Source organism: Salvelinus alpinus, chromosome 28, assembly GCF_045679555.1.
Source record: "Salvelinus alpinus chromosome 28, SLU_Salpinus.1, whole genome shotgun sequence".
Lineage (NCBI taxonomy): Eukaryota > Metazoa > Chordata > Actinopteri > Salmoniformes > Salmonidae > Salvelinus > Salvelinus alpinus.
Window position 1 is genome coordinate 832,786 of NC_092113.1, and position 13,522 is coordinate 846,307.

Consider the following 13,522-nt stretch of genomic DNA (forward strand, 5'->3'; position numbering starts at 1 on the left):
TTTACAAATGTATTGAAAATTAAATACAGAAATATCTAAGTCACATACAGTACCCCAACCCAATTGAGAATTGACCCCCCCTGAGTCAATACATGTAAGAATCACATTTGTCAGCGAGTCTTTCTGGTTAAGTCTCTTAAGAGATTTGTACACCTGGATTTTACAGTATTCATTCTTCAATCTCTGTGAAGTTGGTTGTTGATCATTGCTAGTCAGCCATTTTCAAGTCTTTGCCATAGATTTTCAAGCCAATTTAAGTCAAAACTGTAACTAGACCACTCGGGAACATTCAATGTCATGTAAGTAAATCAGTGTATATTTGGCCTTGTGATTTAGGTTATTGTCCTGCTGAAAGGTGAATTTGTCTCCCAGTGTCTGTTGGAAAGCAGACAAAACCATGTTTTCCTGTAGGATTTTGCCTGTGCTTAGCTTTATTCCGTTTATTTTTATCTAAAAAAATTCCCTAGTCCTTGCCGATGACCAGCATACCCATAACATGATGCAGATGCCACCATTCTTGAAAATAAACTACATGGTATGTGGACACCTGCTCGTCGAACATCTTATTCCAAAATCATAATATGGAGTTGGTCCCCCTTTGCTTCTATTACAGCCTCCATTTTTCTAAGAAGGTTTTCCACTAGATGTTGGAACATTTCTACGGGAACTTGCTTCCATTCAGCCACAAGCGTAGTAGCGAAGTCTGGCGCTGATGTTGGGCGATTAGGCCTGGCTCGCAGTCGGTGTTCCAATTCATCCCAAAGGTTTCCGATGGGGTTGAGGTCAGGGCTCTGTGCAGGCCAGTCAAGTTCTTCCACACTGATCTCGACAAACCATTTCTCTATGGACCTCGCTTTGTGCACGGGGGCATTGTCATGCTGAAACAGGAAAGGGCCTTCCCCAAACTGATGCCACAATGTTGGAAGCACAGAATCGTCTAGAATGTCATTGTATGCTGTAGCGCTAAGATTTCCCTTCACTGGAACTAAGGTGCCTAGCCCAAACCATGAAAAACAGCCCCAGACCATTATTCCTCCCTCCATCAAACTTTAAATTTGGCACTATGCATTGGGGCAGGTAGAGTTTTTCTGGCATCTGCCAAACCCAGATTCGTCTGTCAGACTGCCAGATGGTGAAGTGTGATTCATCACTCCAGAGAAAGGCATTTCCACTGCTCCAGAGTCCAATGGCGATGACCTTTACACCACTCCAGCCGACGCTTGGCATAGCGAATGGTGATCTTAGGCTTGTGTGCGGCTGCTCGGCCATGGAAACCCATTTCAGGAAGCTCCCGACGAACAGTTCTTGTGCTGACGTTGCTCCATGAGGCAGTTTGGAACTTGGTAGTGATTGTTGTAACTGAGGACAGACACTTTTTACAGGCTACGCGTTTCAGCACTCAGTGGTCCCGTTCTGTGAGCTTGTGTGGCCTACCACTTTGCTGCTGAGCCATTGTTGCTCCTAGACGTTCACACTTCCGCAGCTCTAGCGCAGAAGTTTGACGAAGTGACTTGTTGGAAAGGTGGCATCCTATGATGGTGCCACATTGAAAGTCACTGAGCTCTTCAGTACAGGCCATTCTACTGCCAATGTTTGTGTTTAGACATTGCATGGTTGTGTGCTCGATTTTATACATGTGACTGAAATAGCTGAATCCACTAATTTGAAGGGGTGTCCACATACTTTTGAGGTGTATGAAGAATGGTACTCAGTGATGTGTTGTTGGATTTGCCTCCAACATAATGCTTTGTATTCAGAACATATGGTTCCTTGCCTTTCAAAATTTTGAGCAGTTTTATTTTAGTGCCTTATTGCAAACAGGATGGATGTTGTGGAATATTTTTTATTCTGTACAGGTTTCCTTCTTTTCACTTTGTCATTTAGGTTAGTATTGTGGAGTAACTACAATGTTGTTGAGCCATCCTCAGTTTTCTCCTATCACAGCCATTCAACTCTGTAACTGTTTTTAAAGTCACCATTGGCCTCATGGTGAAATCCCTGAGCGGATCCCTTCCTCACTGGCAACTGAGTTAGGAAGGACACCTGTATCTTTGTAGTGACTGGGTATATTGATACATTATCCAAAGTGTAATTGAGATATTCAGTCTGCTGTTAAAAAAGAAAATCTACCGATAGGTGACCTTCTTTATCGAGACATTGGAAAACCTCCCTGGTCTTTGGGGTTGTACCTTCGTTTAAAATTCACTGCTCGACTGAGGTGCTTTACAGATAATTGTATGTTTGGGGTACAGAGACGAGGTAGTCATTCAAAAATAATATTAAACACTATTATTGCACACAGAGTGAGTCCATGCAACACCGCTCTCAGCAATTGAATTCTCTCTATCACAATCAATCTCTCTCTGCATTCTCCTCTCTCCTGAACAGAACACTGGCATTTATATAGCTTCAGGAGTCTAATTGGATACAGCTGCGTCTTGACGAGGGTGCGGGGTCAGCTCCAATTAGCCATGGAGTCGACCAATCAGCTGCTTGGGGAGAATTCAGGAAGCCATCTTCTGAAACACACACTCAAATACACAAACTACAATACAGAAACTGGGAACGTAACAGCCAGTGACACAAAATCTCAATTGAATCAATTACAAATTCAAAATGTGGAAAAAGTCTTGGTGTGGGCATACTTTCTGAAGGCACTGTCTGTAACCCAGCAGACACAATCCAGATAACCTGCGTTTTCAGCATATTCACACCCCTACATGGTGACCTTTCTTAACTGCTGCTGCTTTAAAGGGACTGCAGAGGGTTTGCTGCCTCCTCCCATGTTCTGTGAATCACGATGAGTGTGGAGAGTGCTGGGAGGCAAGCCTTGTGCCCTGGGGTAGACCGCCGGCCTCTTATGCATAGTGGCAAGCTACGCACCCACAAACACACACACACCTCTCTGGGAAGGTTCATGCTGTGTTTTTTTCCCCAGGCTTCTATCTGGCCCAACAGTTTGAGGTGGTTTCTTAGCATGTGAAGCTGGAAGGGATCACTGGAACCGATGTGTGGTAGAACTATCAAATCAAATCAAATTTTATTATTCACATGTGCCGAATACAATAGGTGTAGGCCTTAATGTGAAATGCTTACTTACGAGCCCCTAACCAACAATGCAGTTTTACAAAATACGGATAAGAAATAAAAGGAACAAGTAATTAAAGAGCAGCAGTAAAATGACAATAGCAAGACTATATACAGGGGGGTACCAGTACGGAGTCAATATGAGGTAATATGTACATGTAGGTAGAGTTATTAAAGTGACTATGCATAGATGATAACAACAGAGAGTAGCAGCGGTGTAAAAGGGGGAAATGCAAATAATCTGGGTAGCCATTTGACTAAATGTTCAGGAGTCTTATGGCTTGAGGTAGAAGCTGTTTAGAAGCCTCTTGGACCTAGACTTGGCGCTCCGGTACCGCTTGCCGTGCGGTAGCAGAGAGAACAGTCTATGACTAGAGTGGCTGGAGTCTTTGACAATTTTTAGGGCCTTCCTCTGACACCGCCTGGAATAGAGGTCCTGAATGGCAGGAAGCTTGGCCCCAGTGATGTACTGGGCCGTACGCAGTACCCTCTAGAGCCTTGCGATTGGAGGCCGAGCAGTTGCCATACCAGGCAGTGATGCAACCAGTCAGGATGCTCTCGATGGTGCAGCTGTTTTGAGGATCTGAGGACCCATGCCAAATCTTTTCAGTCTCCTGAGGGGGAATAGGTTTTGTTGTGCCCTCTTCACGACTGTCTTGGTGTGCTTGGACCATGTTCGTTTGTTGGTGATGTGGACACCAAGGAACTTGAAGCTCTCAACTTGCTCCACTGCAGCCCCGTCGATGAGAATGGGGGCGTGCTCGGCCCTCTTTTTTCTGTAGTCCACAATCATCTCCTTTGTCTTGATCACATTGAGGGAGAGGTTGTCCTGGCACCACACGGCCAGGTCTCTGACATCCTCCCAATAGGCTGTCTCGTCGTGGTCAGTGATCAGGCCAATGTTGTGTCATCGGCAAACTTAATGATGGTGTTGGAGTCGTGCCTGGTGGTGCAGTCATGAGTGAACAGGATGGGACTGAGCACGAACCCCTGAGGGGCCCCTGTGTTGAGGATCAGCGTGGCAGATGTGTTGTTACCTGACCTTGCCACCAGGGGGCGGTTCCTGTTGGACAGTTGCAGAGGGAGGTGTTTAGTACCAGGGTCCTTAGCTTATTGATGAGCTTGGAGGGCACTATGGTGTTGAACGCTGAGCTGTAGTCAATGAATAGCATTCTCACGTAGGTGTTCCTTTTGTCCAGGTGGGAAAGGGCAGTGTGGAGTGCAATAGAGATTGCATCATCTGTGGATCTGTTGGGGCGGTATGGGGTGTAGTACGATTCGATCTTAGTCCTGTATTGATGCTTTGCCTGTTTGATGGTTTGTCTGAGGGCATAGCGGGATTTCTTATAAGCTTCCGGGTTAGAGTCCTGCTCCTTGAAAGCGGCAGCTCTAGCCTTTAGCTCAGTGCGGATGTTGCCTGTAATCCATGGCTTCTGGTTGGGGTACGTACGGTCACTGTGGGGACGACATCATCAATGCACTTATTGATGAAGCCAATGACTGATGTGGTGTACTCCTCAATGCCATCGGATGAATCCCGGAGTATATTCCAGTCTGTGCTACCAAAACAGTCCTGTAGCATAGCATCTGCTTCATCTGATCACTTTTTTTATTGATCTAGTCACTGATGCTTCCTGCTTTAATTTTTGCTTGTAAGCAGGATTCAGGAGCATAGAAGAACTATGCTGTGGCTTAGTCTCAACTACAGTAGCTGTCTTATCTGTGGTGGGCGTCTTAGCTTTAGTGTACGGTTCTTATGGTTGTTTTGAAAAATAAACATTTTGGAGTCATTAGCGAGACCCCCACTACCTAATGGAGTTGGACTGTAATCACTAACCATGAACTCAAGATAATGAAAAAAAAAATCAGGAAGTGTTTGACTGACTTTATATTTATGATTTTAAAATGTCATTTTTTATGTCCTTCAAACTTGGACTAGATGTAGATTCATTATTGAAATGAAATGCCACAACGACAACATTACATTTGAATGATACATACGATTTGGGTATTATAAGTGATCATAAAATGCAATTTGTCTAATCCTCGCGGGGGGATTTAGTAAGACTGATATGGCAACAAAAATATTAGCCGTTTCTCTTCCTCAGTGAAGATAGGAAATAGAGTTCTTCGAGCACTCCTCTAGGTGAGTTTTATCTCTAAGCTGCAGGAGCCAAACGTTTACAGGACCACGGAGTGAGATGGAAGATGCCCCTAACTAATGAGCCGGGGTCAGACATCTTGTCACTTCTTATGATTAGGCATAGGGGATAGGAGAGGGTTATAATGACAACTTCTACCTGAGACCAATGTGGACGTTTGAAAAGAGTTTGGGGTTTACCTACATGCATTCATAAGACATACTACGATGTCTTGGACTTAGCCAGGTGTCCTGAATCTGTGAGACATGCATGGGTTTATACACTATAGATACAAAAGTATGTGCACACCCTTGAAATGAGTGGATTCGGCTATTTCAGCGTTCAATGGAATGATGAATTGCGCTTCACCATCTGGCAGTCCGACGGTTGAATCTGGGTTTGGATGATGCCAGGAGAACGCTACCTGCTCCAATGCATAGTGCCAACTGCAAAGTTTGATGGGGGAGGAATAATAACCTGGGGCTGTTTTTCATGGTTCGGGCTAGTCCACTTAGTTCCAGTGAAGGGAAATCTTAGCGCTACAGCATACAATGACATTCTAGACAATTCTGTGCTACCAACTTTGAGGCAACAGTTTGGGGAAGGCCCTTTCCTGTTTCAGCATGACAATGACCCATTGCACAAAGAGTGGTCCATACAGAAATGGTTTGATGAGGTCGGTGTGGAAGAACTTGACTGTCCTGCACAGAGCCCTGACCTCAACCCCATCGTACACCTTCAGGGTGAATTGGAATGCTGACTGCTAGCCAGGCCTAATCGCCCAACTATCAGTGCCCGACCTTACTAATGCTCTTGAAGCTGAATGGAAGCAAGTACCCACAGCAATGTTCCAACATCTAGTGGAAAGCCTTCCTTGAGGAGTGTAGGCTGTTATCGTTGGGGGACCAACTCTATATTGATGCCTATGATTTGGAATGAGATGTTCGACGAGTGGGTGTCCACATACTTTTGGTCATGTAGTGTATTAACATGTTTCCTGCAAATCCTTCCATGTGAGGGGGGAGGCTGTCACAGATTAAGACTGTACAAATGGAGCACTGAGGATTACTGCCGTGTGTAATTCTCCTCGTTAAATATAGCTGCAAGGTTTGGGTGCGTTCAAGTGTGGAGCATAACTCCACATTTTTCCTTTGACTGTTTCATAAACAATTTGGTTTTAATACATTGAAAATAACATCCAATGCTTTATCTTTCGGCTATAACCTGTGCTTTATAGCATTTAAGAATACAAATAATTTGTAAAAGGAGTCAAGTCTATCGACACTGTAAATGCAATCAAAAAAGTGGAACATTTCAGAACAGTCATTATTCTCTGTTATAAACTGGGTGGTTCGAGCCCTGAGTGCTGATTTGGCTGACAGCCATGGTATATCAGAACGTATACCATGGGTTTGACAAAACATTTATTTTTACTGCTCTAATTACATTGGTAACCAGTTTATAATAGCAATAAGGCACCTGGGGGTTTGTGATATATGGCCAATTTACCACGGCTAAGGGCTGTGTCCAGGCACTCTGTGTTGTGTCATGCATAAGTACATCCCTTAGCCGCGGTATCTTGGCCATATACCACACCTCCTTGTGGCTTATTGCTTAATTGTGTGGCATCTGTCTCCAATCACATGAACTTTTCACCCAACCGAATAAAGCTTATCAGTCAAAACAGTTTTTGCACGGAACCCAAACCGGCTGCGCGCGTGCGCTATCGTGCATAAATGTATTTTGTCTCCCTACACCAAACGCGATCACGACACGCAGGTTAAAATATCAAAACAAACTCTGAACCAATTACATTAATTTGGGGACAGGTCGAAAAGTATTAAACATGGCAATTTAGCTAGTTAGCTTGCACTTGCTAGCTAATTTGTCCTATTTAGCTAGCTTGCTGTTGCTAGCTAATATGTCCTGGGATATAAACATTGAGTTGTTATTTTACCTGAAATGCACAAGGTCTTCTACTCCGACAATTAATCCACACATAAAACGGCCAACCGAATCGTTTCTAGTCATCTCTCCTCCTTCCAGGCTTTTTCATCTTTGAATTTATATGGTGATTGGCATCTACACTTTTACCACGACAACCGGCAAAACATTTCGTCTTTCAATCACCCACGTGGGTATAACCAATGAGGAAATGGCACATGGGTACCTGCTTCTATAAACCAATGAGGAGATGGGAGAGGCAGGACTTTCAGTGCGATCTGCGTCAGAAATAGAAAGGAGTTCTATTTTAGCACTTGGCATCGCAGACGCTCGCGAGCAATAATTGAATAACATGGATTTCTAAATTTATTTTGAAACGCTTGCGCACGCGACGTGTCCAGTCTGGTCAGTATGTTAGGCATTTTTTTTTGGGGGGGGGGGCTGTAGGTGCTCACAATTTGTGTTGTTGTTGAAAATTACTACTTGATCAACAGTACAACTTCTAGTAGGAGTGGAAACATGAACGTGTTGTCAATGAGAGACTAGTTTCAATGCAAACATTTTCACTTGAGAACTACTGCACCAAACATCTTAGTGAAATGTAAAATTGTGCGACTAAGACTTTTTTATGACAGATTTCTTAATTCTGACTAATTTCAGGAAGTGTTTCTAGCTAAGGCTCCCGAGTGGCGCAGCGGTCTAAGGCACTGCATCTCAGTGCAAGAGGCTACAGTTCACTACGGTTCACACTACACTACGGTTTGAATCCAGGCTCTATCACATCCGGTCATGATTGGGAGTCCCATAGGGCGGCGCACAATTGGCCCAGCATCGTCCGGGTTTGGCCGGGGTAGGCTGTCATTGTAAATAAGAATTTGTTCTTAACTGGCTTGCCTAGTTAAATAAAGGTAAAATATTGTTAAAATGTTGTTGCTACGTTGTATTAGCAGGGACAAACAACAGTAATATTTCAGCCTTTTTCTTGTTTTTCAAGCGAAGGTCTTTAGGGAATATGCGAGCACAGACTGTCGCTTTACCTAGCCGAGTTCTGCTAGGAGCAAGCCGAACCTTTGTATGCAGACCCTTTATCCTCAGGTGTGACACTGACAGCTCACGCTCAATTGGTCAGTATTGGCCTGCCAATCAGGAGAGAGGTGAGAAATGCCTTATCATCATGACAGAGGCATTATCTGCAATCAGCTTTTGGGGTTTCAGCTGTGTTCAATGAAGGCAGGTTCTCATGGCATGTCTTCTCTTTACTCAAGGCAGTATTAGCTCAGTGAGAGTCAGTTCTGACTGACCTGACAGTGTTTTTTAAACAGTTTATTTTTCTTTCTTCCAAAGTGAAATGTTTAAATGCTCTCCAATCTGCATGCAGCTTTGTTGAAGCTTGTTAATGAACTTAAAAAAGGAAGATCAGCCATTCTGTCGTTCTTTGCTCCATTAAATGAAATGTGTTTCACAGCTTTTCCTGTGTTGACAAAAATACATTATGCCACAGGATTATCTAGCGTACCATGAAGAAAACATTAAATATCAATTACTCTGCATGGTGTTATCCTGCAGGCTCTGTGTGGAGTAAATTTAGACATGGAAAGGAAAGCAGGATTTCATGGGTAGAATTTAGCACATTGCCATGCCTGAGCAGAGAGAGCGATTTTTTTTTTTTTTGTGATTTTTTTACTTTACCTTTATTTAACTAGGCAAGTCATTTAAGAAAAAAATCTTATTTTCAATGACGGCCTAGGAACAGTGGGTTAACTGCCTTGTTCAGGGGCAGAACGATAGATTTTTACCATGTCAGCTCAGGGATTCGATCTTGCAACATTTCGGTTACTAGTCCAACGCTCTAACCACTAGGCTACCTGCTGCCCCAGGTTTTCCTAATATTTTCCTAATAAACAATTATTGAATGTCGTTTTGTTTATTTGTGGCCGTAGTGAAAGTACAGAAAAGTAACCTTCACCACTGGGAGCCCACTGCCAACTACAGCCACACCCAACACTGCAAGACATGGAGCAGTCCCAGCCACCAGCTCAACCAGCAGGACCACTGCAAATGTAAGTTGGAATGTGTGAATATGCTGCTGGGTATAGTACAGTATATAGCCTTTTCCTTGTTGCACGTATGTATTTTGAGTTGCTGTTGATCATCAGTCACTTTTTGGGTTAATGATCCTAGATATGATCCCAATGATATGATATCATTGACTTTGTATTAGCATCATATGTAGCCCACGTGGAGTTACAGGTCAAGTGGCGAGTTGCATTATTCTACCTTGAAGGGGATTTCTCTTTGCATTGGTTTGATGTTATGAGCATGTGTCCTTTCAGCTCTGGTGTGTGGTGGCTTCTCCCCTTCCTCTACAGCCACCTCAGGGTACAGCAGCAGTCAGGGCAGCAGCACCCTACCCTGCCCCATCCCCCCCGTCGCTCCCACAAGCCCCCACAGCACTACACACAAGAGATGCCAGCGGAGTAAGGAGCACAAGAGCTCACGTATGTGGATTGTTTTTTTCATGTGAATTCATAACAGCGTTTTCTAATAGTTTGAGAATTTACCCGGCCTCCCCTCGTCAAAGTGGTGACCGCTCTGATGACGGATCACTGACATAGACTAAGATGACTGATGGAAAGACTGATAGCTGACTCACTCTCTTCTTTTCACTCTCAAACACTCACTTTCCCTTTCTCTCTCTCACGCTCTTTTCACTCTAACCATTTTTTTCTTTCTCTCTTCCTCCTATCCATCCAACCCCCCTACCAGTGTCCCTATCATCCAGCTCAGTGGGCCCTGGGGGTCAGGTTGTTCACGTGGAGACCAGCGAGGTCGTCCTGAGGGGGGATCCACTCCTAGGGTTTGGGGTTCAGCTGCAGGGGGGTGTCTATTCCACAGAGACCCTGTCCGCTCCCCCAGTCATCCGCTTCATCGAGCCCGACAGCCCTGCCGAAAGGTGACCCACAAACACACACAGAGATGCATGTGCGCACACGGCCTTCCACACAGAGACGCACAGTGTGTTAGTCACTCAAGAGGATGGTGGGGCATCATCAGGAGTGATGAGGCGAGTCACTGCTTTCTCTGAGGAGTATTAATCTGGGTCTCCTACCTATCCCAAGACGTCAGTGTTCGATACACTGTGTCCTATCAATTCCATTAGCCACTTTGCTTTGATGTAATTGGAATAGCTGCAGTGGTATTAGAATCTGTTTTTGTGAGAAGCATTCTAGTCTACTTTCCCGGTAGTTTATTTGTCACACCACACTTCAACACTCTTCATTTTGATCCTTGCATTTAATATCTGTTTATTGATTAAGGTAAAACGATACAGGCCAATTAACAGCGAGCACCGATTAGGCCAGTGTGTGGTCTCTCTCCATGTCTTGTAAGATTAATGGTAATGCCTGTATGAACAAGATAAGGCCTTGTCCCCTGGGTGGTGTAATACCATTAAAAGGCTCCTGCCGTTGGGAGGGAGTGACTCAAGCAGAACGTCGTGTTGTGAAGGTAAATGAATTGCAGTGGTTAGTGAATGAATCCTAGTTCACAGTGCTCCTATGTGTTTGTCCTGATCATTATGTGATCGTGGAAGTAAGTACGTGTCTGATTGTACAGTAGGAGTGTGGGTTTGTGGGTGCATGTGTGTTTGTGTGTGTGCGTAATGGAAGTGGTTTGGTGAAGTGTCTGCACCCTTATTCAAGGTCAAGCAAGGCGAAGAGTCATTTCGTTGTCAGAGAGACGATCGAGATTTGTTCAACTCAGGTGACATATCGATTCAATGTTAGTCATTTTTCCGGGAAAATAAGTTTACTTAAAGGTTTCCCATTGCTCAGAAGAAGACAGGAAGGACCAGTTGAAACAAATCAAAAATGTAACAACATGAATTGATTGTGCCCTTCAGGGTCCTGACTCAGTGGATTATTGATGGCAGTTGTCAGTGAGAGGAGATCAAAAGGACAAATATAAACGCAACATGTAAAGTGTTGGTCCCATGTTTCATGAGCTGAAATAAAAGATCCCAGAAATTGTCCATATGCACAAAAACCTTAGTTCTCTCAGATTTTGTGCACAAATTAGTTTACATCCCTTTTTGTGAGCATTTCTCCTTTGCCAAGTGAATCCATCTACCTGACAGGTGTGCAATATCAAGAAGCTGATTAAACAGCATGATCATTACACAGGTACACCTTGTGCTGGGGACGATGAAAGCCACACTAAAATGTGCAGTTTTGTCACAACCACAATGCCGCAGGTGTTTCATGTTTTGAGGGAGCATGAAATTGGCATGCTGACTGCAGGAATGTCCACCAGCGCTGTTGTCAGATAATTTAATGTTAATTTCTCTACTATAAGCCGCCTCCAACGTAGTTTTAGAGAATTTGGCAGTACTTCCAACTGGCCTCAAAACCACACCAGCCCAGGACCTCCACATCCGGCTTATTTATCTGCGGGATTGTCTGAGACCAGCCACCCAGACAGCTGATGAAACTGTGGGTTTGCACAACCAAAGAATTTCTGCACAAACTGTCAGAAACCGTCTCAGGGAAGCTTGTCTCCGTGCTCGTCGTCCAAGGACTTGATCTTACTAAAGTTTGGCGTCGTAACTGACTTCAGTGGGCAAATACTCATCTTCAATGGCCACTGGGCACGTTGGAGAAGTGTGCTCTTCACGGATGAATCCCGGTTTGAACTGTAGCGGCCAGATGGCAGGCAGCATCTATGGTGTCGTGTGGGCGGGCGGTTTGCTGATGTCAACCTGGTGAACAGAGTGCCCCATAGTGGCGGTGGGGTTAAGTTATGGGCAGGGATAAGCTACTGTCAACAAACACAATGCATTTTATTGATGGGAATTTGAATGCACAGAGATACCGTGATGAGATTGAGGCCCATTGTTGTGCCATTCATCCGCTGCCATCACCTCATGTTTCAGCATGATAATGCACAGCCCCATGTCGCAAGCATCTGTACACAATTCCTGGAAGCTGAAAGTGTCCCAGTTCTTCCATAGCTTGCATACTCACCAGACATGTCACCCATTGAGCATGTTTGGGATGCTCTGGATGACTGCGTGTTCCAGTTACCGCCAATATCCAGCAACTTCGCACAGCCATTGAAGAGTGTGACAACATTCCACAGGCCACAATCAACAGCCTGATCAACTCTATGTGAAGGAGATGTCACGCTGCATGAGGCAAATGGTGGTCACACCATATACGAACTAGTTTTCTGATCCACACCCCTACCATTTTTTAAAGATTTAAGGTGTGTATTAGATTAGGGCCTAATGAATTTACTTAAATTGACTGATACTTATATCTGAAATCTACATGAGAGTAAAGAAAACAAGATGGATCTGTATATGTGTATTCGCTCCATATAACAGATTCATGGTATTAGTCAACATGGATAAGGTTTCTTATTGCTTTACAGCAGGACTCTCATGGTCTCCGCTGAAAATGCTTTTTGGTTTCAGAGTTGGCTTAATCTGGGTCTGGGAAATGGGCTGTAAATGAGAGTATTGGGGAAAACAGTTCGTAACACCTGGTCATTTGAATAAATGTCTGTCTAGTCTAACTGTATAAAGGCCACATTCAGTATGAAAATTAGTTTTATATTTTCATCTGAAATATGCTGAATGCCACACACAATTACCCTTTTTCCTCAATTTTTATCTTCTAACTGCTTTGTGTTGTCAGATGTGGACTTCTGCAGGTGGGGGACAGACTCCTGTTAATCAACAGAATCCCTACAGAGGATGGAACACTGGAGGAAGCCAATCAACTACTGCGAAATGCCGCTTTGGCCAATAAGGTCACTCTGGAGGTCGAGTTTGATGTAGCAGGTATAGCCTTTTTATTTTCTTTAACGTTTGTTTATCAAAGTTGGAAATGGCATCGCTTTCATCCATTTATATTTTAGCCAGAGCGACTTTAGGTAGTGCATTCATCTTAAGATAGCAAGGTGAGTCAACCAGATACTGTATCACAGTCATAGTTAGTACATGTTTCCTTAATATGAGTTAAAAGGACAGTCTGAATTTGTGTTATTTATGCTTTAATCAATCTGTTCATTTCATGTTTTTGTCCCCAATTAGAATCAGTGGTTCCAAGTAGTGGCACGTTCCATGTGAAACTGCCCAAGAGGAGGGGAGTAGAACTTGGCATCACAATCAGTGGTGAGAATACCAGATGCGAACAGCAGGGGGCGACGTAGCCCAACATTAGAATCCTTGGCCTTCATATCAATTCAATCTCAATTAAATTCAAGGGGATTTATCCGTATGGGAAACATATGTTAACATTGCCAAAGCAAGTGAAGTAGATAATATACCAAAGTGAAATAAACAATAA

At 43.9% G+C, this 13,522-nt stretch overlaps 1 protein-coding gene across 6 annotated transcripts in view; it reads left to right on the forward strand.

The window, feature by feature from the left end:
• The window catches only part of LOC139556911 (glutamate receptor-interacting protein 2-like), a 59,154-nt gene that overhangs the window by 34,704 nt on the left and 10,928 nt on the right, over positions 1-13,522 (forward strand). For 5 of the 6 annotated variants that reach the window (XM_071371033.1, XM_071371038.1, XM_071371036.1 and 2 more), the window contains 5 exons: positions 9,113-9,232; positions 9,506-9,670; positions 9,939-10,125; positions 12,869-13,014; positions 13,267-13,347. In XM_071371033.1, the coding sequence (XP_071227134.1) occupies positions 9,113-9,232; positions 9,506-9,670; positions 9,939-10,125; positions 12,869-13,014; positions 13,267-13,347 (699 nt within the window). The remainder of the gene's footprint in view (positions 1-9,112; positions 9,233-9,505; positions 9,671-9,938; positions 10,126-12,868; positions 13,015-13,266; positions 13,348-13,522) is intronic. The other variant, XM_071371034.1, reaches the window with a different exon arrangement.